Source organism: Ylistrum balloti, unplaced genomic scaffold, assembly GCF_031769215.1.
Source record: "Ylistrum balloti isolate Yb309-2 unplaced genomic scaffold, AGI_CSIRO_Ybal_v1 Utg369802, whole genome shotgun sequence".
NCBI classification, from domain to species: domain Eukaryota; kingdom Metazoa; phylum Mollusca; class Bivalvia; order Pectinida; family Pectinidae; genus Ylistrum; species Ylistrum balloti.
The window spans coordinates 41200-64617 of NW_026781979.1; the positions used below are offsets into that span (position 1 = coordinate 41200).

A 23418-nucleotide genomic window follows, 5' to 3' on the forward strand; every position below is an offset into this window, starting at 1 on the left:
ACGTTGATAATATTTTATATAAAATTATGATATTTATCTTACACTATAACCAATATTTACCTATGAAACAGAATTTTTTCCACATATTTTGTAATATTTTCGTTTACATTTTTTCAGACCTAAAACTTGAAGCATTGTGTCTTTGATCTCTAAAGTATACAATACCAAACTGAAGGTATGCAGATGTTCTGTTTGGTGTTAATATTTTAAGCCAAACAAGCAGGATTCCAAGGTTTTTACACAAACCATCATGCCATGCTTTATCTACAGATAAACAATCTAACGCGTCATGATTTACCACATATACATATGTCAGTTGTTAAACTTATGTTTACAAGTGAAGTGTTTCCAGCTCCGAAGATTAATTTTTTTTATATATACTTGGAAAGGGAATTAATTAAGCTGTAAGCTTGTCATATTGTTGAAAATTGAATAAAAATATTGTTTAAATTAAGAAAAACCTTCAAGGTTTTCTAGTGATCTATTACATATCATAGAACTCCAACATCTTCGCTTAGAATATTTCGATTCAAAACTTTTCAAAAGTTTTCCACTTTTTTCGGTTTCGTTGTACACCAAATGTTTTCTTGAACATTTTTTCGTTGGAAATTTGTTTTATTTTGTTGTGTTTGTGTTTATCATTATTTTCGAATTCGACCGCTTCTCTGTGATACCTTCACGGAATTATAGGCAGAAGTCCGTTGCCGCGAGTGAGACGACGGGTTTAGATAACGGAGTATGAATGCATTGCATTGTACACAACGTCACAAATGAGTGCTGAAATCAGAGACGTATATATCACACGTTATATATGTCTCTGCTGAAATTACTTCACTTTAGTGACGTGATAATGTCCGTTTTCTAACCAGTTTGCTTGAAAAATCGTTCAGGAGTGATTAGGAAATTTTAAATTTACGAAACTGATATTTTAAAGCATAAACTCCGTTTCATATCGTCCCTTGAATACTAACATTAATGAACATTTCTACAGAGCAATGATATGTGACGCCGGTTGTTGCTGGTGAACCTTTTGTCGCTTTTTCAGTCTTTCCTCTGCCTCCGCGTAGGAATATCGTTGAGAACTATTTCTAAACCGGTCACGATAAAACGAATCTTCCGCCTGATCGACATAAATTAAATTTAATACCATAGTATGATAAAATAATACGAAACAATAATATTCTTATGCTTATCTATATAATTTTAAACATTTTTTATTTATGTTGGCATGAAATGAATAAATCTACGAAAAAATATAGCAAATTCCGGAATTTGATAATGCAACTGTGTCTTTCATTATAATTTACTTTGCCCTTGAGCCGAAGACACCGGCAAGATGGAAGGACTAGGAAACGGGATCAGAAACATCGGCAAATATGACCCTAACTATAACCCAAGGGTGCATGGCACATACGACCCCTCACGGTGGTATGGAAAACGTAAGATATCAGTCACTGTATGCATTTGATATCGTATCAGTTTTGTCAGGTAGACCTGCACACCAAACCACGTTCAATGACAAATGATCACAGTACGTAGTGTTTTCGTTAATCCTTTTTTCGCGTACCGATAGGCCCGGTTTGTTTTTATTAACGAATTGCTACTCTGAATCTATTTAAGCTTTTCAACGTACACTTGAATACTACACCATACTGTTAGATAGGTTTACCGAACGGATGGGTCCACCAGCATGATTTTAGCCATTTAAGCATGCATGAGACAAATTTATAGAACTAAATTACATTGTCAAAGGCAGAAGAGGATTCTGGACATCATAAAGACTATTAAAACTGAGATGGGATGTAGATATTTTAAAAAAAAAATCAATACTACACTTTATCAATATACTTTTTGGCTGAATGTGGAATTTATTTATATGTGTTATATAACTTGTACCCTATAAGCTCCATCAATATCTTTGATAACCTGAAGTTCGGGCTGAACAAGGGGATGTGTCAAAATATTGTTCTCAAATCAGTTTCATACCCCTCCCACCCACCCCCCCCCCCCTCCCCCCCTAAAAAAAGTATCTTGATAGCTTCGCTATGTTGCTGAATTGCAACTTAATCCTTAACAAACACTGATACATATGTTGAAATGTGTTCATGCTATAAGAATTATTCAATAAACTGTTAGTGTAGCATTGGTATTTTCTACAGATACACACTCAAACAAATAACTTCAAAATAAACATAATTCTTGGTTAACATACAAGTTTTCAAATCATAATACAACAAATCACATGTAAATCATTTCAAAGAGCAAAAATGAGCCATGAAAAAAGATAATTTAAAACAAATGGTTTCTTAATACATGATTTGCATATAAGGGATGCAGTAAATTTATATATATATCATATATATCCTGCAACTGGTGCTGCCATTGTTGAATACACCTGCCACTTAAATTTTTGCTGTACTTGGCAGTGACAGAAAACAGCACATGCAATAATTTGACATAATTACTTTCTTAAAATACTTAAATGTTATTCAAGAAATTCAAACACTTGTCAATATAAGTGATTTTACTTCTTGTAATGAACAAGTTGTTTTATGAAAATTCATTTTCAGTTTGGAATTATATTTAAGTTTCAATAGTCTGATTTTCAAGCAATGTCACAGGATAAATAAATGCGTTGCCAGTGTCTTAAGATAACACATGTGCTTTGTCTTTCTTCACCCTCACCAAATACAGCTTATATTTTAAGACACTGACCATGTATTCTCTATGTATTGTGAGGAGATTTGTTATGAAGTACTCCAAATGTTGGGAACTTAATAATTTCATCCTGATTCTTTGTATTATTGTTAATCTTTCTTCTCTTTTCTGCTGTGAAGGTTTGTGACACTTTTCGACAAAACTAGGTTGGATCATCTCCAAACTTTGAGATATTATAATATCTGTTCGCTTAAGCAAAATGACCTCCATTTCTGGCTTCTGATTGGCTAATACCTTTTCACCAATAACTTTTGTTCTGTTCAGTGCTTCAGGGTGATAATTGGTAACTAGGATAACTCTAGGACACTTTTGTAATGCTATTAACTTTCTAATAAATTACCTTGTCACCAAATTGATTGCAAAATGAAGGCTTCTGATTGGTTGAAATTTAGATATTGTGTGATTTTAATGAATTTATGTATGAAGGTTTGTTATTACATCTTAAATACAGTGTCTATGATATTGTCAGTTTCTGAATTTCACAAATTGTAACAAAAGAACTGGACACAATTTTTGACAAATTGTCATGGTCCTTTTTTACAATTAATACTTGATCATCAATGTTTTATTCATTCACTTGACATGAGACAAGAAATCAGTAGCATCTTAGAGGGGTGTATAGATTATTGTATTATATTGTTATATAATAACAGCAATCAAAATCATCCTGGTACAAGTTCACAAGAGTGCATTGTTCATGTGATACAGCTTGATGAAATGACCATCCCCCAAAATAAATATAACGGTCTGGAACTGATATGATAAAATTTGTTACAATTTGATAACTGTATTTAGAAGAAGTAACCATCAGTGTTTGTCAATTTATTTCATGAAAAAAGGTTTTCAAAAGTTTGTTAAGACCACAATTTCAATACATACTAGTTTCCTTCTTCATGTGGGAAGTCTTGACCGCACTAGCTACCACGAAATAATTTATGTAAGAGGCTTCATTTTGATTATTACTTACATATATTTATGATTTACGGTGGTTGTACCTAGCTCACAATTAATTGGATTTCATTATACGAAAAAATACAACAACCTGATAATTGCCTTTGATGAGTTTTTGATGTCTTGTCAATCATCTACGTGTAGTACACCGAATCTGCTGCATGTAATTTTATCATAACATTGCAGGTGTACATAAAAGATTTGTATCAAACAGGAATTTGTTTATATGAATATGATAATTTCATTTGTTCTTACCAATAGTATATTTGTCTAGATTATCATGAAATAAAAGTATGTGAATTTGAACATTGCTTGGATTTATTGTTGAAAATGAAAATTCTTTACTTTTCTGTTGCAAATATTTTTTTACTTTTTCCTCCAATTTCAGCTGACAAACCCTTTATGGATGTGACTGTCAAGGAACTACCAGCCTGGATTTCGAGAAGGGATATAAGTCCATTTGGAATTGCAAGGGCTTTTGGCCGAGGTAATTCTATTTTATCTACCTGGGTTAATCCCTAAGAAGGAAAAGCAATGTACATTTACAAGCATAAGCATAGGAAGGAAGTATTCAAGCATTCAGGTGAACCTTGATATTTCGTAATTAAAGAAGTCAAATTACAAATCTTAAAGGTCAAAACATATGTGAAATAGATATGTTCATTCAATTCTAAGAGTCAAGACTCATTTTTGGGAGTGAAAAACATACTCTCTATTGTCTAATAAATTCCAAATTGTTAATTTCACAAGACAGATCGACATACTTTGACATCTCGCTATTTGCTCCTTAACATTGTGTAGCCTTAAGTTTTATTTTGGTTTTATACTGCTTTAAGACCTATCATTGGCTATATATGATCATTTAAGGATAGCCTCACAATATATGCAAGGTGAGTGCATATGATGCATGTATGTGCTTGCGAGAGACTTCAATATGTTTGTGTAACTGATGCAGAACTGATGTAGTTCTACCACATTGAAGTCAACTGCCAAAGGATTCAAGCAGAACATCTATTCTGGTCGCATTTGATGAAAATGGGCAAATGAAACCATTCTTTACTGTAAACCTTCACAGCAGGGAGTAAAACTATTTTTATACAGAGATACCGCAACATCCATCGTCTGCCCTGTGTGCTGCATCTATCAACTTTTTCTATATTTATTCATGAATGACTGAGCTAGGCATCAAGAGATCAGCTTGTTTTCAAACAAATGGTGCAGTGGAGACAGCAGGTACAATTCATGCTGTACATGCAGGGCAAGACTAGTGCAGACTTAGGAGGCATAGTTAGATGTTGCTGTTAGCATCAGTTTCAAATTTTGACCCACTTAAGAGCTTTCTTATATTCTTGATTACCAACAGTGGCTATTTTGATAAAGGTAAGGCTGTCATCATTCTTTGGTAAAACATTTTGACACAGGGCACCTGGAAATCAATCTTTTATCCAAGTTCTCGAAAAGTAAAATTAGTTGATGGTATGCCAAGTTTGTGGAGTTGATAAGATAGGCATATTAGAAAAGATGATATGAACAAATTTTGCCAATAGAATGTATGAATAGTACATGCAATATGTTATATTTACCAGTCGTACATAAGAATTCCTTGCTACAGCAAATTCTGATCATGTGTGTTTTGACATTTCAGGTTATGCAACTTTCAAGAACAACTTTTTTTCCTCCAAAAACAGTAATTGGAAGGTGTTCATGATTATGTGTATACCTGTTGCAATTCTTGAAGCACAGCATCACTTTCATACTGTTTGTAAGTATAGTAAATGAACATATCTGTGGTTTTTATTTAAACTACTATTCATGATCTTACCGTCATAATTCCTAATGTCTCAAAAACACATTTCTATGTGTTTCATTTTTTTATACCAAATTTGGTCTGAAGCATCCTTGGAGGAAGAGGAACCAAGTTGGTATAAATATTTGTTGCAGGCCCCCCAGGGGCCTGAGGAGCAGGGACCAAAAATGGAAATTCCTTAGAATGAAGAAATGAATGAATAATGCCCAAATTTGGTCTGAATCAGTCTTGGGTGAACAGGAAACAATCTTTTATAAATGTTGGGTATCAATCCTTTATGGCGAGAGGTGCGATTTCCACTCAGGGAAATAGAGTCAATTCTTTAAAATCTAACTCTTCCTGTAGGGTTGAATGGATAGGGCCCATATTTAGACAGAAGCATTTTTGGGTGAAGGGGAATCAATCTATTATAGGTGATAGGTCTTGGTCCCTTGAGATGGTAGGGGTGGAGCATAGCCAAATAAGGAAAATATAGTAAGTTCTTTAAAATCCTACTCCTCCTGTAGGAATCTTTGGATTTTGCTGAAATTTGGTCTGAAGGAGAAGGGCAGGCCCCCATTAGGGGAAATAGAGTTAAATCTACTCCTTCTGTAGAACTGATTCAATTTTGTCCAGATTTGATCTTAAGTATTCTTGATGGGAGACTGCTATGTTGAAATAGGATGGAGCTTTCCAACTATGTATTTGCCATGGCTTTTTCCTATTCATTTTTGTGATTAATCAGAAAAATGGGATTGCTGACAGGCATTTATTTACTTTCAATTAAACTTTTCTGTACTATTACTAACTCTTGAATTTGTTATATTTACAGTTGACAAGAGGAAATACGATTGAGAACGAGTGCTATGGAAGGTATTCCAATGGATGGACTATTGGGTGGATTTATAGACACTTCTTGGTGTGTTATTGTAGAAATAATAAAATGTTTCGAATGATTTTTATTTCCACACTTGTTTGACTATTATACTTCCTGCAACAAATACATTCACTTGTCAGTTTAGATGAAATAGAAAAATGAATGTTCATTTCAGACAGACAAAACAAAATCAAATATAATGACATTCTGGTTATATGACTGAATCAACACTTGTTGGTAATTCTGCAGACTTGTAATAAATATGGTAGGCATATCACTAGCCAAAACATTATCTGCACAAACATGGGAGCCAACATCTGAACATTGTGTAGAGAAATGAGTTTTTTTTTAACTTGTAATAATATTTTAAGGCTGGCACTTGTTTCAGGCTTGTGCTGGAAAGAGTCTAGTGAGACATACATGTAACCACTTACTCAAAGATGTTTCAGGGATTGACAGCAAAGAAAAATACGGACATGTCAACAGAATCTTAACTTAAACTCAAATTTAGTCAAACTAGGGCAAAATATGAACAAAACAACGAGACTCCTGAAAAAGTAAAAGAATAATTCCAGGTGTCCCTGAAAAAGAAGCATCTTCTGCTTCATTAACAACACCCAGCATGTAAATCTTGAAAATCCAAGTAGTGCAATACAGGTTGGTTTAAACAATGGACGGTGGTCATTAAATTTCTGGGTATTTAAAAACGAGATCAATACAATGTATATCTGAAAATCAAATTTATTGATTTTATAAGTTCTTTGTGACCTGTTTTTTTAAGCTCTACTATAAATTCAGCCTTGTATTATAAAAAAAAGATTAGCCAAAGGTGGATCCTGTCAACAAACTCCACAAAGATACTGCCAACCAGAAATTTAATAATTTTTACACTTTAGTTTTCATATATTACTCTGAATGTATTGTATGAAGTACATAATAGTATAATTTCAACTATATATTTGTACTGCTATTCACCTTCAGGAAAGAAAACTCTTGTGCATTCCTTTAGTTTGCAATGGATATGATAGCTTTTGGAAAATCAGGTTTTTTTTTTTTAGAAAATGTCTAAGATTGGTCAAAATCTCAATGGAGTTCTTTAAAATCCTGATACCATTAATTCAATTTTTTCAAACAAAAAGTATCACAATAAGACCCTCTGATTTTATTGTACTAAAAGTGGTAGCAAGGGACTACAGGTTTGGTCACACAACTTCAGTAGTTAGCAATAAAACACTGTTTATATGGATTCTTGTTAAGATTAGGAATCCATGATAGACAATCAGAATAGTTGTTATGTAAAATACATCAAAGTATGTAATACTGTATTAATCTATTTGGTGTGGAGAATAACTGAATTTCAGTGTCATTGTTTCCCTCCCCATGAGGAACTCTTTGTTATTTAAGCTTTGATAGGATTTTTTTTTGTTTCATACTTGCATGAAACTAAAACATAATATTTCTATCAAAAGTTATACCGGGGTAATTATTTTCTTGGGTTAAAAAAAACAAGAATAACACATGAATGTACACATTTGATATTTTCATGAAGAATTATCTCAACAAATCATTGCTGGTGCGACATGACGTGACGTCATTGACAGCTAATTCGCGTCATTTTCAGTCATTCAAAAATTCATTAATTCACATTCAAAACGGAAATGTGTAAAAGTATAAAATGACATCTTTCCCCTGATAAATCCGTGACCTTTTCATTGTTTATAATCTTTAAATATTTTATAATGTTGTCCGTTTATTTGTTTACATTTCATTCATACAAAAATAACGTTCCAACAGACCCAACGCGAAGTGGCGTGTTGCCGTTGAGTCCTCAAATATCAAGTGGGCGGAGCTAGATGGTTTTTCTTCGATAAATATAATCGAAAAAACCGACGAATCAAGAAAGATTCATTTTGCGTTCTAACAACGAAAAGGTTATAGGGGAATAAAGCATACAAAAGAATGTGTAAATTTCTGCAAAGCTTGCAAAATGACTTGGTTCACGACATTTTAACGATGTTACAGATTAGCCAGCATTTCCTCTTCGGAAATGTGTTAATGTCTGCAAACAATTATCAAGATAATGGATGCTTGATCTGCAGGCACAATCGCATGCTATAGTGTCAATAAATAAGTTTGGATTTACCATCAATCATGGAATGCAGACTTGTTTAATTTCAATATGGTTCAAGCTGCTAATTCTTTTAACAATTTTGAAATGACAACACATTCCCGACAGGAATATTTAAAGCGTGATAATCCAAGGCTCTTCTGACTGAGCCAATGAAGCATAGATCGTCAGCTGATGGCAGATTGTACAAGCCACACAGACCCGCTCATTTTACAAAATGGATTGAGCGGTTAACTTTACTCTGAAAGTTAATCCAGTGTAAAATGTTATCGTTTCACCCAGTCACAGAATCCAAAAGATCTTTGGAGGTGGTTCACTATTGAAGCAGTCTGAAAAACTGCATTTCGAATTACATTACTACACTGAGTACTCAAAATAGGTACAAAACCCATCATTAAAAAATACACATGTATTGGATATACAACAGGCTTTTAACTTTACCAATGGATGTTTGATCCTGCATGAGAATTTGATATCTGGCTTAGATAACACGTGTGATCATCATCTTGAAAAATATATTCTTTACATGTACTTCACATTTCGGTTTAAGGGTTCCTCCACACTTACAAGAGGGCTAAGTTGCCATTGTTATTTTTGTCTGATTTAGGTGGATTAATTTTTGCAAGGCACTCATCTTTTTAATTTCAACGACATCTCATGGATACTAAGATTTTAATTTTTTCGACATTTTCTCTAGGAATTTATATTTTCCGTTCTTATTTAATATCTTTGAATAGCATTAGACTAGTACTCAAATCATTACATGATATGCTACATTATCTTGTATACCAACTAGAAACAACATGTATGTCGGGGAACCATCGGTTAGTATCAGGTATAAGCATGTCTACTTCCGTATTGTTTATCAACACGTAGTAGTTACTTGTACAACCCGCAATCTGTCCATTGTTATCAGCTCGAGATAGGCGGTTACGTACAGCATATTTCAGTACGAATTTCATTTCAGTATCATGAGCATAATTACATTTGTGGACTTTTTGAGTAAGTTCCGAATATTGGCGTATTCCACCAGTATATAACGGATGCCTATCCAGTACAGCTGCGTGGTGTATAACACCACAGTTCTGTGCAGTTACCAAACAGCCCCAGGACCGTTCGAGAAGCTTCTGGCGTCACGTTTGTCAGAAATTTCAACTTACAAGAAGGGAAAGAATGTCTTCAATGCCGGCAAGTAAGTCACAAACCATGTACCGACACTGACAAGTAAGTCACAAACCATGTACCGATACTGACTAGTCACAAACCATGTACCGATACTGACAAGTAAGTCACAAACCATGTACCGACACTGACAAGTCAAAAACCATATACCGACACTGACAAGTAAGTCACAAACCATGTACCGATACTGACAAGTAAGTCACAAACCATGTACCGACACTGACAAGTCATAAACCATATACCGACACTGACAAGTAAGTCACAAACCATGTACCGATACTGACAAGTAAGTCACAAACCATGTACCGACACTGACAAGTCACAGACCATGTATCGACACTGACAAGTAAGTCACAAACCATGTACCGACACTGACAAGTCATAAACCATATACCGATACTGACAAGTAAGTCACAAACCATGTACCGACACTGACAAGTCACAAACCATGTATAGACACTGACACGTAAGTCACAAACCATGTACCGACACTGACAAGTCACAAACCATATACCGACACTGACAAGTAAGTCACAAACCATGTACCGATACTGACAAGTAAGTCACAAACCATGCACCGACACTGACAAGTCACAGACCATGTATCGACACTGACAAGTAGGTCACAAACCATGTACCGACACTGACAAGTCCTAAACCATATACCGATACTGACAAGTAAGTCACAAACCATGTACCGACACTGACAAGTCACAAACCATGTATCGACACTGACACGTAAGTCACAAACCATGTACCGACACTGACAAGTCATAAACCATATACCGACACTGACAAGTAAGTCACAAATCATGTACCGATACTGACAAGTAAGTCACAAACCATGTGCCGACACTGACAAGTCACAAACCATGTATCGATACTGACAAGTAAGTCACAAACCATATACCGATACTGACAAGTCATAAACCATGTATCGACACTGACAAGTAAGTCACAAACCATGTACCGATACTGACAAGTAAGTCACAAACCATGTACCGACACTGACAAGTAAGTCACAAACCATGTACCGATAGTGACAAGTAAGTCACAAACCATGTATCGACACTGACAAGTAAGTCACAAACCATGTACCGACTCTGACAAGTAAGTCACAAACCATGTACCGATACTGACAAGTAAGTCACAAACCATGTACCGATACTGACAAGTAAGTCACAAACCATGTACCGATACTGACAAGTCATAAACCATGTATCGACACAGACAAGTAAGTCACAAACCATGTACCGATACTGACAAGTAAGTCACAAACCATGTACCGACACTGACAAGTCACAAACCATGTATCGATACTGACAAGTAAGTCATAAACCATGTATCGACACTGACAAGTAAGTCACAAACCATGTACCGATACTGACAAGTAAGTCACAAACCATGTTCCGATACTGACAAGTCATAAACCATGTATCGACACTGACAAGTAAGTCACAAACCATGTACCGATACTAACAAGTAGGTTATAAACCATGTACCGATACTGAGTAAGTTATAAACCATGTACCGATACTGAGTAAGTTATAAACCATGTACCGACACTGACAAGTAGGTTTTAAACCATGTACCGATACTGAGTAAGTTATAAACCATGTACCGATACTGAGTAAGTTTTAAACCATGTACCGACACTGAAAGGTTTGTCCGATAATGACAATTTAGTCATAAACAATTACCAATTCTGACATTATCAATGCACCAATTACCAACATTACCAATTATGATAAAAGTGAGATGATTTCAAGTATGAAGTTCATAGTGAAAAATTTGGACAAATTCTTGGTATGCTTCTAGCATTTCTAAAACCTAGCTAAGAATGCCGTTTTGGCTCTGATTTGACTTCCCGTTTATTCGCCTCTAAAAGCAAGTGTCATTATTCTTAGTCGTTTCTTCATGTCGCATCTAGTTTCTCATAGAAGATATTGTATTTCATTATTAGTTACGTGTACTATACGATCACGGAGAATGACGTCACATTCCTATGTACCGTCACTGCCGACGTCACCGTGATGCAGTCCTATGCCTTCCTAATCCAGGTAAAGTACGTGAGAAGGTGAGAGTGCGTTGGCCCGTCCAAAAATCTTTCTTTATTTCAACTAAACAAAGACATTTTGTGAGCATTTAAACAACACGTAGTTTTTATTTGGTGCTTCGAGTAGCGTGATCAAGTTGTGTCTTTAATGTGCCTTAGTTTAAATCTGCTACTTTCAACAGACTAGTTTTGTCCTAATTAACATCAATGCATCACGTGGTATCAGTATATCTCATTTACACGTCTATTATTTTACCTAAAGTTATTTACCATGGTATACATTGCAAAACCTCTCGTGAAGAAATTAAATAGATTTACTAGTGTTCTCCTCTCTGATACTTTCCTCGGCCAATAAATCAATAATATGTAATCAACTTTGTGTATTTAATTGTGACGTGTTTTTTAACCGGCAGGTGAAGACTCTGTTTTGGCAGACAGGTTTCGGTTCAAGGGACTTGTCGTCATCCGAACCCCACGAACTTGATGCTGAATTTGTTGCAGTACTTGACACACAAATGGTATTTAATTCGCATGGCCTTGTTATTATTTTCTAGACGATTTAAAATGAAAGAAATTTGGTAGGTTTGGGGATATATGTTTGTTTGTTTGCCTGGTTTATTGTCTCGTGAACTGGTATGGTTTGAGATGGGTCTACTAGTAGCACCTGGTGCTTATCACACTCAAAAGCATGAAGGATGTCCGTCTCACGCTTTTCAAAACAACACGAGTATAGTACAATGTCATAGAACATAATAACGACAGCAATGGACGATCCATCAGCTTCCTGAGAAACAAAAATCGCCTTAGTAGGGATCAAACCACACACTGCGGATCTTTTCTTAAGGTTGTAAAAACCGATGCTCTACCCTTGCTTTTCTTGTGTAATTCCTATCCGACGCCTTTACTGTCCTTTGTTGGGTAAAGTTTGGAGAAGCATCATCGATTTTAAAAAATGATGTGATCCATACATACTAAAAATATATGGAAGCAGTGACGATCGCAGCAGAACCAGTTTTCATGGAAGAACTGGTTTGGCCACCAAGCAAGACATAGCTTCGACGCTCCCGTTAAGGCACAGAGGCATACGTTTGTGATGCAGTGGCCTGTGAAAATCGTGGTCGATTTCCAAAGTAATATCAGAAATTTTACAAGTTTTAGTACGTAATTCAGAGTATTGTTACATGTTAGTCCGTGTGATTCATTTTTGATACTAATTGTATTGTTCATTTACTAACTAAATGTTATCCATTTTGATACTAAATGTTATCCATTTTGATACTAACATGTTGTGGTCCATTTTGATACTAACACGGTGTGGTCCATTTACTAACTAAATGTGGTCCATTTTAATACTTACTAACATGGTGTGGTCCATTTACTAACTAAATGTGGTCCATTTTAATACTTACTAACATGGTGTGGTTTATATCAGGAGCTGTACTCGTCTGACATATGTACAACAAACAACGAAGTGTTGCCGCCGGACAACGAGTCCACAGCCTCAGTAACACTGGAACTAGCTGCTCTTACGGAAGGGTTCGATGTTATCGACGTACGTACATATAACCGATGTATTAGCATTCATGTCGGCATGAACGCAAGTCTCTTATAACATCAATACTAGATAGATATTCATAGTAAATGTCGATAAAATTCCTGCTGACCTGCTCTACTAAAGTCACGTTTTTTGCGATATACTTGTATAAAACTGCATGTCCAAAACACTGATGTTGTACATTCCCTACCCTATTGTCCATGTATTTAAACAGGCGAATGAAGTAAAGGAGGACGGAGAGAAAGTGGAGGAGGTTAACATGATCAAGGACAATCTAAAGAATGTCATTAGGAAAGAATCTTTCAAACGATCAGAAAAAATAGAAGAGTTGGAATTCTTTGTCGAAAAAAATGTAAGATTGTATATTCTTCACACATTTGTTTGAAAACAACCCAACTATCACGCTCGTAGTGGTTTCGCAACAATAATAAATAAAAATGTATAATTGATAGTAATGTATTGAAATCAAGTATCTGACCTGTTTAAGAAATAAGGATACACCACTTATTCTTACTGATAATAGTTTGACGTTTATACAGCGATACCAATTCTCTACTTTCGTTTTGAAGTATTCCCCAAATCGGACATAGAATAAACACTGAAAACACTCCGAACACATTCGCTTGATTATGTGTTGCAGACAAAGGAGGCCCTTGCTTTTCGGGAGAACGCCAGACGTGCCAACTGGTTTCTTAGGAAGAAGAACAGACGCATTAGTATCATGCTTGGTATCACTATCTCTGTAACAGTATTAGTGATCATCGTGGTCGTCATATTACTAGTGGTCGGGGTACTAGGGTAACACGGCCGGTACCCTTATAAACACCAATATGACAGCTATCTTAATCTCGTAAACAGAATATGAACGACATGTGTTTACATGTCACAGCTTTCTTGCGATCTCTAGAACTATCGAAGCGACATAGGAATACAAGAAATTGTAAGATTGCAGGCTTTTATTATGAGATGCTCAACTTCAGTTTCTGCATCATCCTCGCGGATTGTCCTTTTTTGTTTGGCATTTGTTGCGATTTCGAATATGCGTATTAGATCTTAGGCAATAGTTCAACTTATTCAGTTAATCAAACTTTGTCGTACAGCTGTTGCTCTGGTTCTTGACATTGCAATGGATCATTCCATTCTACTTTATCCTGATGGCAGAACTTGGAAAGATTTAAATCACTGTGTTGTAGAGAAAAATCCTGGTAAAGCATGGCCAAATAATTGCTCTCGAAACATAAGCAACACAACATGGACATCCGTGATTAAAAATGATGTTGGCGAATGTTAAGTTATTTGAAATGTGAATATTTTAATGGCTTATTAGTTGTTTAATCAGGCGGAAGGCGGAAATGTCGTGAATTTGAGCGAATCTTTTACAGAGAAACATTCTTGCTCCTTCTGACAAATGTGTACATTTCGTTGTTTTTTTTGGTACCATTACCTTTATTCAACTTCCCACACATATACGAATTTTTGCTTTTTGTATGAGCTTTATATGATATATGAATAGGTATCTTTTACATGAAATAAAACCAACGGAAGGGATCTATTGAGTATAAAATGTATCATTTTTGTACAAGATGTGTATGTTGAGATTTGACGTTCCCTAAGCAGCCAGGGTCTTGATTCGGTCACATTTCTTAAGTGAGATTCATAAAATCTTAAATTTAAAATGAATTTTAAAATCATATTTACATGCCCCGGTGCCCCGCCAAGACAATCAGAAGACAGATATGAACAAACAACTAGAAGAGATGGAGGGTGCACACCAGTGTGTTTACATGTTCTTTACGTGTTAGATATCATCCTTTCTTTTTCTTCAATTATTTGTTGCACCTTTTCAATAACGGTTGTGTTAATCTTGTAGTAACATCATCAAATATGTGACTTTATAAAATTTTTATGAAAATTGAAACTATTCATCCATCTCTTCTAAAGAAAAAGCTAAACCATATGGAATTTTCCAAAGTCCATTTCTGTACAAATTAGTCACAAAATAAAGCATGCAAAACTAAGAAACGATGGGAACCAACACATGATATATGAGAAAAGCTTATAGAAAAATAACAAAATGAAATAATTTTCTAAATCCAGCATTTCCCCGAGAAATAGCATTAACAAACTTTGAGCTTGTAGACGGCCGCCTGTAAACTACATGTTTTTAAGATCGGTCACAAAATTTAACATGCGAAACCAGGGGCCACAGTGAAAAATAAATTAAATTTTGACAATTATCAATAAAACATTTTTTTTTATAAATCCCTGATTGTTACCCGTGTCGTTCTTCCAATCAGTTCCAAAATATAAATATATGCAATCTATAACCATTCAGTATTTTTCAAGCTTTTAAAACCTGACATTGTCAACCGTCAGCCATTTTTTCGCATTATATTATTAGATTAGTAACAACGAGGACCGAAAGGAGTAGACTATTTCAATTGTCACAATCCAACACAGTCACTTTCATGCTGATCCATCTCCCCTCCCCTCCTTCCAAATCGAAAAAAAAATACGTCAATATTTTTTTTAGACTTGTAGGGACCACTCATATTCTAGATTGGACTTACAAAACAGGAAGTACTATATCAATTTAAAAAGTCTGGCTCAAAAAGACATTACTAGTTTCTAGAAATAAGGGATCAGTTTGACTAGCTTATCAAATCACCAAAACATGTGACTTCATCAAGAAGATTAACTTCATCCCCAGGTTAATCCTGATTTTTGGCGTACGGCACCACACACAAAAGGAGACGCTGCAATGAGTACGACAATGTTTATTTAAAGGAAAATCGGTTTTGGTTACAATTTTCATATTGAAATCAATGCCTCCCCCCTCACTTACGGTAAAGTCTGTATATAAATAGTTCGCATTTAGGAAATTTAGATATACAAATTTGACCTCCACTTCGATGAGACACTTTCTACTGCAATTCCAGTCAACTAACGTGATTAAGACAAAACGATTTACCAGTGAAATGTTAAACGAGTGGTAACATGGATCTTGACATCCATCTTGGAATATTGAATATTGAGGAAAGAGCTTTTGCATTGAATGGGTACACGGTTGTAAAATGGGCACGGTCACTGACCTTATCACACCGCAAGTTACTCCTCTTACCGAAGAAGCCCTTCTACCCTGAATATGATCGTCTTAAATGGTATAGAGCGAGAGATATGCAGGGAAAAAAGGCAAGAGATCAAGTTTGAAACAGGAAAGAAGATACGCTTATATATGTACATGTTTTTCTTTGAGCAAGGCTAAAATATAGGTCACAGTGACTTTGTTTATGCAAACAACACTCCCTTGCCATATGTGTCAAAATTACATGCTTTTCAACGATAAACTCCTGCTTTCCATGATGTATCTGGTGACCAAGTTGCATGATCCTACAGGAGATAGTGTGCTAGAAATGTTCTCGAGAAAAGGTATACTATAGTAATAATAGTTAAAACAAGATTGATGTCACGGCAGTCATCTTGAAAACGTATCAAGCTGAACGTCAGTCGAGACCAACTAGGGACCGCATCACTTGATTTTGAACTTCTCTGATGGTGTTATAGAAGTACTACTAGTGACCAACGGACATACGTACTGTCAGGGAAGGGACTGCCTCAGGGGAGTAGCGATAACAAGACCAGTGACAACGGACCATGGACAACAAGACTAATTTACGTTCGTCCCATGCCAAAGAAATATTCAGGATTTGTTGTATTGAAAACACAAATCTGGAAATGGTAGCAATATGTCACAATGTTTAGAGATAGACAGTATTATATATTTTGTTGAATTAAATCGTACCGAGATTTTAAGTGATGGATGGAAAACCGAAAGAAATCTGTGGGCAAGATAAAAATGTTAAGAACAAAGGGCTTAAGCTTTTTTGTGATATTACCGAATCAATATGTTTTTCACAAGAACATAATTCCATGTTGTGGTTTTGAAGCTTACGAAGTGCAACGAAGGAGAAGAGAAGGAGAGAGGAAAAGGAGGAGATAACAGGACAAGATATGCGCGCGTTTCTGTGTGCTTGTGGAATAACTCTTTCAAAATTAGTAAAATCAGTAAGGAAAACATCATTTCATGTACACTGTAATGGTTATAAAACAACAAATTTTCATGGAAATTGATGACGAATTGCAGAAGGAAATATTCATAAACAAGAGGCCCATGGGCCTTAACGGTCATCTGATAAAACGCAAGCCAAACTCTAACAACAGTGAGTCTGCTGTTAAAACAGTGGGCTTTATTCATTTGAATAAACTTGGTAGCCCTTCATCCCAGCATCCTCCAGACCCAACATCAGCATTCTGAGCCTTTTGGTTGTTGAGAAGTTGTTTTAAAATTTCAACATATTTGACCCCTGTGACCTAGAAAGTGGGTTGAAGTCATTCATTTGAACAAACTTGGTAGCCCTTCCTCCAAGCATCCTACAGGCCCAATATCAGCACTCGTGGACTTTTGCTTATTGAGAGGAAGTCGTTTGTATATTTTAACATATTTGACCCATGTGACCTTGAAAGTGGGTCAAGGTCATTCATTTGAACAAACTTGGCAGCCTTTCCTCCAAGCCCAATATCAGCAATCATGGACTTTTGCTTATTGAGAAGTCGTTTGTATATTTTAACATATTTGACCCCTGTGACCTTGAAAGTGGGTCAAGGTCATTCATTTGAACAAGCTTTGTAGGGCTCCATGCCAGCATATGGGCCAAGTATTAGCCCCCTAGGCCTTCTAGTATTTGAGAAGTTTTTTGTATGAAAAGTTTACGGACGACGCACGGCGGACGAAGCAAGATGGCTATAGGTCATCTCGACCCTTCGGGTCAGATGACCTAAAAAATTTAAATTCTAATAGAACAATGGGAAACAACTCCTACAAAAGTAGTTGAATCGAGCTGCTGTGTAGGAAGAACACATCAATGTATTTTATGGAGATTCATGGCTACCAAGCTTGAAAGAAATCGGTTGCCACCGAGCTAAGATCAACATTATGAGAACGAGTGGCAGTAACTCTTCCAAATACAGTCGAATCGAACTGCCATTTAGGAAAACAACTTCATGCCTATGGTTGAACATCAAACAGACACTTGGGATCAAAAGAGACCTACACGTGATTTCATCACACCGAATTGGTACAACTAGGGACCAAAGGGAACCTAGATATGAAATTTGGGAAATGATCCGTCTAGTACTTCACAACAAGAGATCCTAGAGTGTCTTGGCACCCACCATTGTTCGATCTATATTTGCTATTTGAAAGTTGTATCTTTTCTTTGGTTTTTGCTTAATGATAAAACATTTGAACATCCCTTTGCAGAAATTACAATGATAATCTTTACCTGCCAAATCCAAAATGGCCTTCTGGAAGCCATTTTGTTTCTTTTGATCAGACGACAAAACTAGGGACCAAAAGGAGACTACATGTGAAATTAAATAATGATCCATCGAGTTGTTCTCAATAAATAGCAATAGCAAACGTCATTGAAAATCTCGAAGATAGTCGCCTGTCGGCCATTTTGTTCTTCTGATCAGTCCCAATACCAGACAGTACAACTAGGGACCAAGGGGAACCTACATATGCAATTTGATAAAGATTCATCCAGTACTTCTCAAGAAATAGCAATAACAAATTCTTTAAGGATGGACAAACAGACCATACATACGGGTATTTCAACAGACGGTGGGCCAAGAAACCATCAATTTCACAATAATATCAGCAAAATTCACATATATTTTGAAGGTATGCGTGTTTTTTTTTTTTTTTTTTGTAAAGTCTTTGACGTTATACCTTTGACAAGAAAAAGCAGTCCCAAGCAAGCATTCGCCACAAGTAACCAGCATTTGAAATTGATGTCTCTCTCTATATAGTATTAGTTTTTAAATTATGATCTGGGCCCCATTTTCTATTTTTAGTAATAACCTTGATGTACAATTCCAAAAAAAATTATCCAATGCAAGCATTCAATAAGTAAGCAGCATCATTGCAATACCTACATATAATTCTATTCAATTCTTGGTCTGAAAATCACAGATGAATAATCTCTATTATAGCGTCCCCATAAGTTTTTTCCAGGTCTTCAGTTTCTTTCAGAGTATTGAAAAGATCACAATTCACAATCTCTTCTAACAGTCATTAAACTTATTTCATTTTGCAATTCATTTCAAAACAGAACTATTCTCAAAGTTTGACTAGAGTAAAATTTCTTTGCCATTTCCCCCAACCCAATTTAATAGCCAAATGTCTCTCAGAATTTGTTGGAAGATAACCAAATACATAGTCATACCTCATTTTTAATGCCTTGTGTACCAAAATGGTCACTTCTGTCAGTCTGTAGAATAGAAAACTACACATTTCAAATTGCATTGTGTAAGTATTGTATCATGTAAGGACTTGAAACTTGTTGCATGTGCATTTGATTTGTATTGGACATTTCTAGGGGAACAGGTCAAGATGTTGAACCTATCCATTAAAATGGACACAACAGCAAAAGTTTGGTTCTGTCGGAATAATTTTTTTCTGTTTAATGTTTACTTTTAACGATATCTTCTTGGTTGATGATAGAATGGTTTATAACCATGTGTCAAATTGTACAAGTCAGACTTGTGTATAAAAGTATACTGGTGCTGAAAATCACAATCTGAATGTCGATGATGTTGGACTTTTGGAAACAACTTTCTTTCCTGTGCTATAGAGTTCAGTTTTGAAAGGCCCTCGATAGATAAACAGACAGTCATGCTTATATACCCTACTCCCCTCAACTTGTTTGGAGGGAATACATATATAAAAAAAAAAAGAAGAAAAATTAGATTCCCAGAGAAAATATTGGTGCCTGCCACTACTTCTCTTATTCTTTAAAAATTTGATAGTTGCTCTTTTCTATTTTTTCCTCTGTTCATGCTGTTATCAAAAATTGGTCGAAGAAAGAGCAGCAATCTTTTTAAAATCCAAGATGCTGGTTTGTTGACCATTGTTTTTCTGAACCGTCACAAAAGAGCACAAGTAAACCGGGGAAAACCTACCCAAGATGCATCCATTATCCTCAGGAAATGATATACTTTCATTGTTCAGCATTTTGTTTTTCTGAACAGACCAATGGAAACCTACATATGAAATCTGAAAATGACTGGTAACAAACTATTATTGTCAAAATCCTAGATGGCTGCATTTTTGTCTTTTTATTGTTCTGATCAGTCCTAAAACCAGAATAGTATAACAGACCAATGAGAACCTATTTATGAAATCTGAAAATGATCCCTAACAAACCATTAGCACCAAATCCAAGATGGCTGCCTGTTGGCAATTCTGCTTTATGAATCAGTCCAAACGTGACATAATGCACAACTAGGGACCAAGCAGAACCTATACAGAAATTTAAGTACCCATCATGTACATAGAATTAGCAATAACAAGAATTGTTTAAAAACAAGCAATGTGAAGATGGTGGTCTAAAAATAAACAAACTGAAATTTAGCAAGTGTCAAAGCAATACAGATATCACATTCAGAAGAGATGCATTCTTTTCCACAACACCAGTTCTTGCCTTTAATTTTACAAATTTCATAGCTAGAACAGATGATGGTATCGCAACCCCAATCTTTCCAGGTAAGATAGGTATCAAGATGTCTGTACAAATACAAGTCAAGCATACAAGGTGGCTTTGTCTCGGGATACTAGTGCTAAGGACATCCGCAAAACATAGCAAAATCAACATAGACTTTAGTTATATTTATGGTAAAATGTTTAAAAACAAGGGGGCTGGACTGGGGTGAGAGGCCTGGTTGCAAAAGTATAGGGATGATATGGAAACGGTCAGGTTCAAATAAACCTGTAACAAATTAGCAGACCCATACTGCATCAGGTCAGACACCCCTCCATTACATTCATGGTTGTTTTCATAATAAAGCAGCTGAAACATCACAAAACCAGACAACATTCATGGAACTTGCTTTGCTGGATTTTCTTTGGAAGTGTTGCATACTGGGTCTTTCCCATTTAACAAGCAGAGATGGCAAACATTTGCCGTCTCCACTAAGCTAGAGCACAATGTGCATTTTGGTTTTCTCAAAATCCAAGATACAAATACCCTTTTCCTTTATAAATGAAGACAGGTCACGAAAATGCTAACAGAAAATGGGCTTCAATTTTATTTCTGTTCCCTCTTTTTTGCAAAAAGTGTAATTGTTTGTGCTTCAGAATTTCCAAGAATTTTGGTATGACAAAAATTTCTCCTTGGACATTTTCAATGCAAAGAAATCAAGATGATACTATTGGAATAGCCATAATCATCATATGATCAAAGATTTTTCTTTTTCCGTTTTTCATGTGGAAATATCAATAGTTTTCTTTCTTTAATAGATTAGTTATCAAAAAAATGAAATTACTAAAGATTGATTTAGTCTTTTTCTCAATTTTTTGGGAAATAAAATTCTGGAGTCAAGAAGAAACAGCTAACAGGATCTGCCACCCGAGCATGACCAGCAACATTCCGGACTGCAGAGCAAATACAGCAACTGCTACGGCAGGATTTCGAACCCCTGGCAGTACACTCTGCAAGCCCCTCTTTCTCAGCTGTATTCAGCACACAGCATAACTAACACCTTACTGCTCCTACAGCACATGTGAAATAGAAGAAATCATGTGTTAATGGAAATGATTGAAGGATTTATTTACAATAAAAATGTGGATGAAGAGTTGCACAATTCTAAAACAGTTCAAAGCATTCAGCATTTTTCTTCTCAAATATCTTTTCACATTACTTAGAATACATGCATTTTATTCAGTCATTTGATTTCTCAACTTGGAGATACTCCAAGCACAAACTTCTGAAATCGCCAAATCGTAATGGAACACTACTCTCCTCAATTTTATTCCATTTTTTTAGCAATGAACTTTATTAAAAACAAATGACTTAACGATGTGTGTGGATGAATGTATCTATAAAACTGGTGATAGTAACCTTTCACTGTCACAAGATCAGCTTGAATGATAGTATGTGCTCAGCCAGTCAATATGGACAGGATAAGCTATGTAGAATGTTGGTCATCATTCTTTGACTTGTTATTGATGGTATCAAGATGAATATTTCAGTCGTCACCACAATCATCATCATGATTTCTGTGACTTGGTGACCTTGAAGGCGACTTAGAGATGTCCCTTGATCTGCTTCTGCTGCGACTAACACTCTTGCTCCTGCTATGACTACGGCTGTAACTCCTTGACCTAGAACGACTACGAGATCGTGACCTACTACGCCTCCTCCTTGATCGTGACCGTGATCTTCTTCCTCTTGACCGAGACCTAGATCTTGATCTTGACCTTCTGAAAAATAAAATAGTAAAATGAAAAAAATATTACGGTCTATTCTGATCTCACTTCTTTAACAATGATTTTCTACATACAGTTCCATTGTATAAACGAAATCATCCTTGTAATGTTTTTCGTTCTTTTTATTTTAAAATTAATGACAAATCTCTTCTATATCGTAAGGTAAAAAATCTATTATTGTAACTGTACTCATCTCAAATACGATTGTTCTATTGATAGAATAAAGTTATTGATCAGTAAACGGTGCTGTTGTTGAACCCTTACCGTGACCGTCCATACCCATAGCTCCGGCGTTGGGGTGCCCTACTCCGGTGCGATTCGTTAGGACGTCCGTATCTCGCCATCTGTACTCTCAGTTCCCTTCCATCCATGATAGCGCCATCCATACTATCCAGTGCGTCTTCTGCGTCGCGTTTGTCATAGTAACGTACGAAGGCGAATCCTCTACTTTCTCGAGTGAATCGGTCGCGGGGAATGTACACATCTCCAACGTCGCCATATTTTTCAAAAGCACGCCGCAGATCTTCCGGCGTCGTTCTGTAGGTCAAATTGTCCACTTTAAGGGATGCCATTCCCTCAATGTCGGGCGGTCCTCGACCATAACTCATTGTAGAATATTATCAATACAAACCGATGAAAATTTATCGAGTAAATGCCTAAAACTTCCCAATATTGTTCCGCCTTTGTCACGCAACGTGGGTACAACGCTTCCCCTTCGCGCTCATGCGACAATGACGTCATATATCGGAAATCTGCCTCAGTTGTACGTTTGTATTGGAAGCATTTGGATATCGAGCGTATTTTCTACTTAGATTAATGGCCAAAGCAAAAGTATTT

The 23418-nt window shown here is 35.9% G+C and overlaps 3 protein-coding genes across 4 annotated transcripts; 2 read left to right on the forward strand and 1 right to left on the reverse strand.

Moving 5' to 3' along the window:
• Nucleotides 1-1300: 1300 nt before the first annotated feature.
• Nucleotides 1301-6421, forward strand: LOC132544601 (putative ATP synthase subunit f, mitochondrial). Its single transcript, XM_060208220.1, has 4 exons — nucleotides 1301-1439; nucleotides 4058-4156; nucleotides 5315-5431; nucleotides 6288-6421. The coding sequence occupies exons 1-4, from the start codon at nucleotides 1337-1339 to the stop codon at nucleotides 6308-6310; spliced, it is 342 nt and encodes a 113-aa protein (XP_060064203.1). The 5' UTR covers nucleotides 1301-1336; the 3' UTR covers nucleotides 6311-6421.
• A 3082-nt stretch (nucleotides 6422-9503) lies between these two features.
• LOC132544564 (uncharacterized) lies at nucleotides 9504-14055 on the forward strand. The gene is made up of 6 exons (XM_060208181.1): nucleotides 9504-9652; nucleotides 11606-11702; nucleotides 12112-12216; nucleotides 13131-13250; nucleotides 13468-13605; nucleotides 13894-14055. Exons 1-6 carry the CDS (start codon nucleotides 9504-9506, stop codon nucleotides 14053-14055), a joined length of 771 nt encoding a protein of 256 aa, XP_060064164.1.
• Nucleotides 14056-21107: 7052 nt separating this feature from the next.
• On the reverse strand, nucleotides 21108-23296 carry LOC132544553 (serine/arginine-rich splicing factor 2-like). 2 transcript variants are annotated; one of them, XR_009554003.1, is made up of 3 exons: nucleotides 22846-23296; nucleotides 22214-22575; nucleotides 21108-21864 (listed from the first exon to the last, which is right to left on the reverse strand). XR_009554003.1 is itself a non-coding variant. In XM_060208165.1 (2 exons), exons 1-2 carry the CDS (start codon nucleotides 23187-23189, stop codon nucleotides 22341-22343), a joined length of 579 nt encoding a protein of 192 aa, XP_060064148.1. In that variant the 5' UTR covers nucleotides 23190-23296; the 3' UTR covers nucleotides 21898-22340. The 2 variants fall into 2 exon arrangements, 1 of the variants encoding a protein (XP_060064148.1); XM_060208165.1 differs by lacking the exon at nucleotides 21108-21864 and having other exon boundaries at nucleotides 21898-22575.
• Nucleotides 23297-23418: the final 122 nt, after the last annotated feature.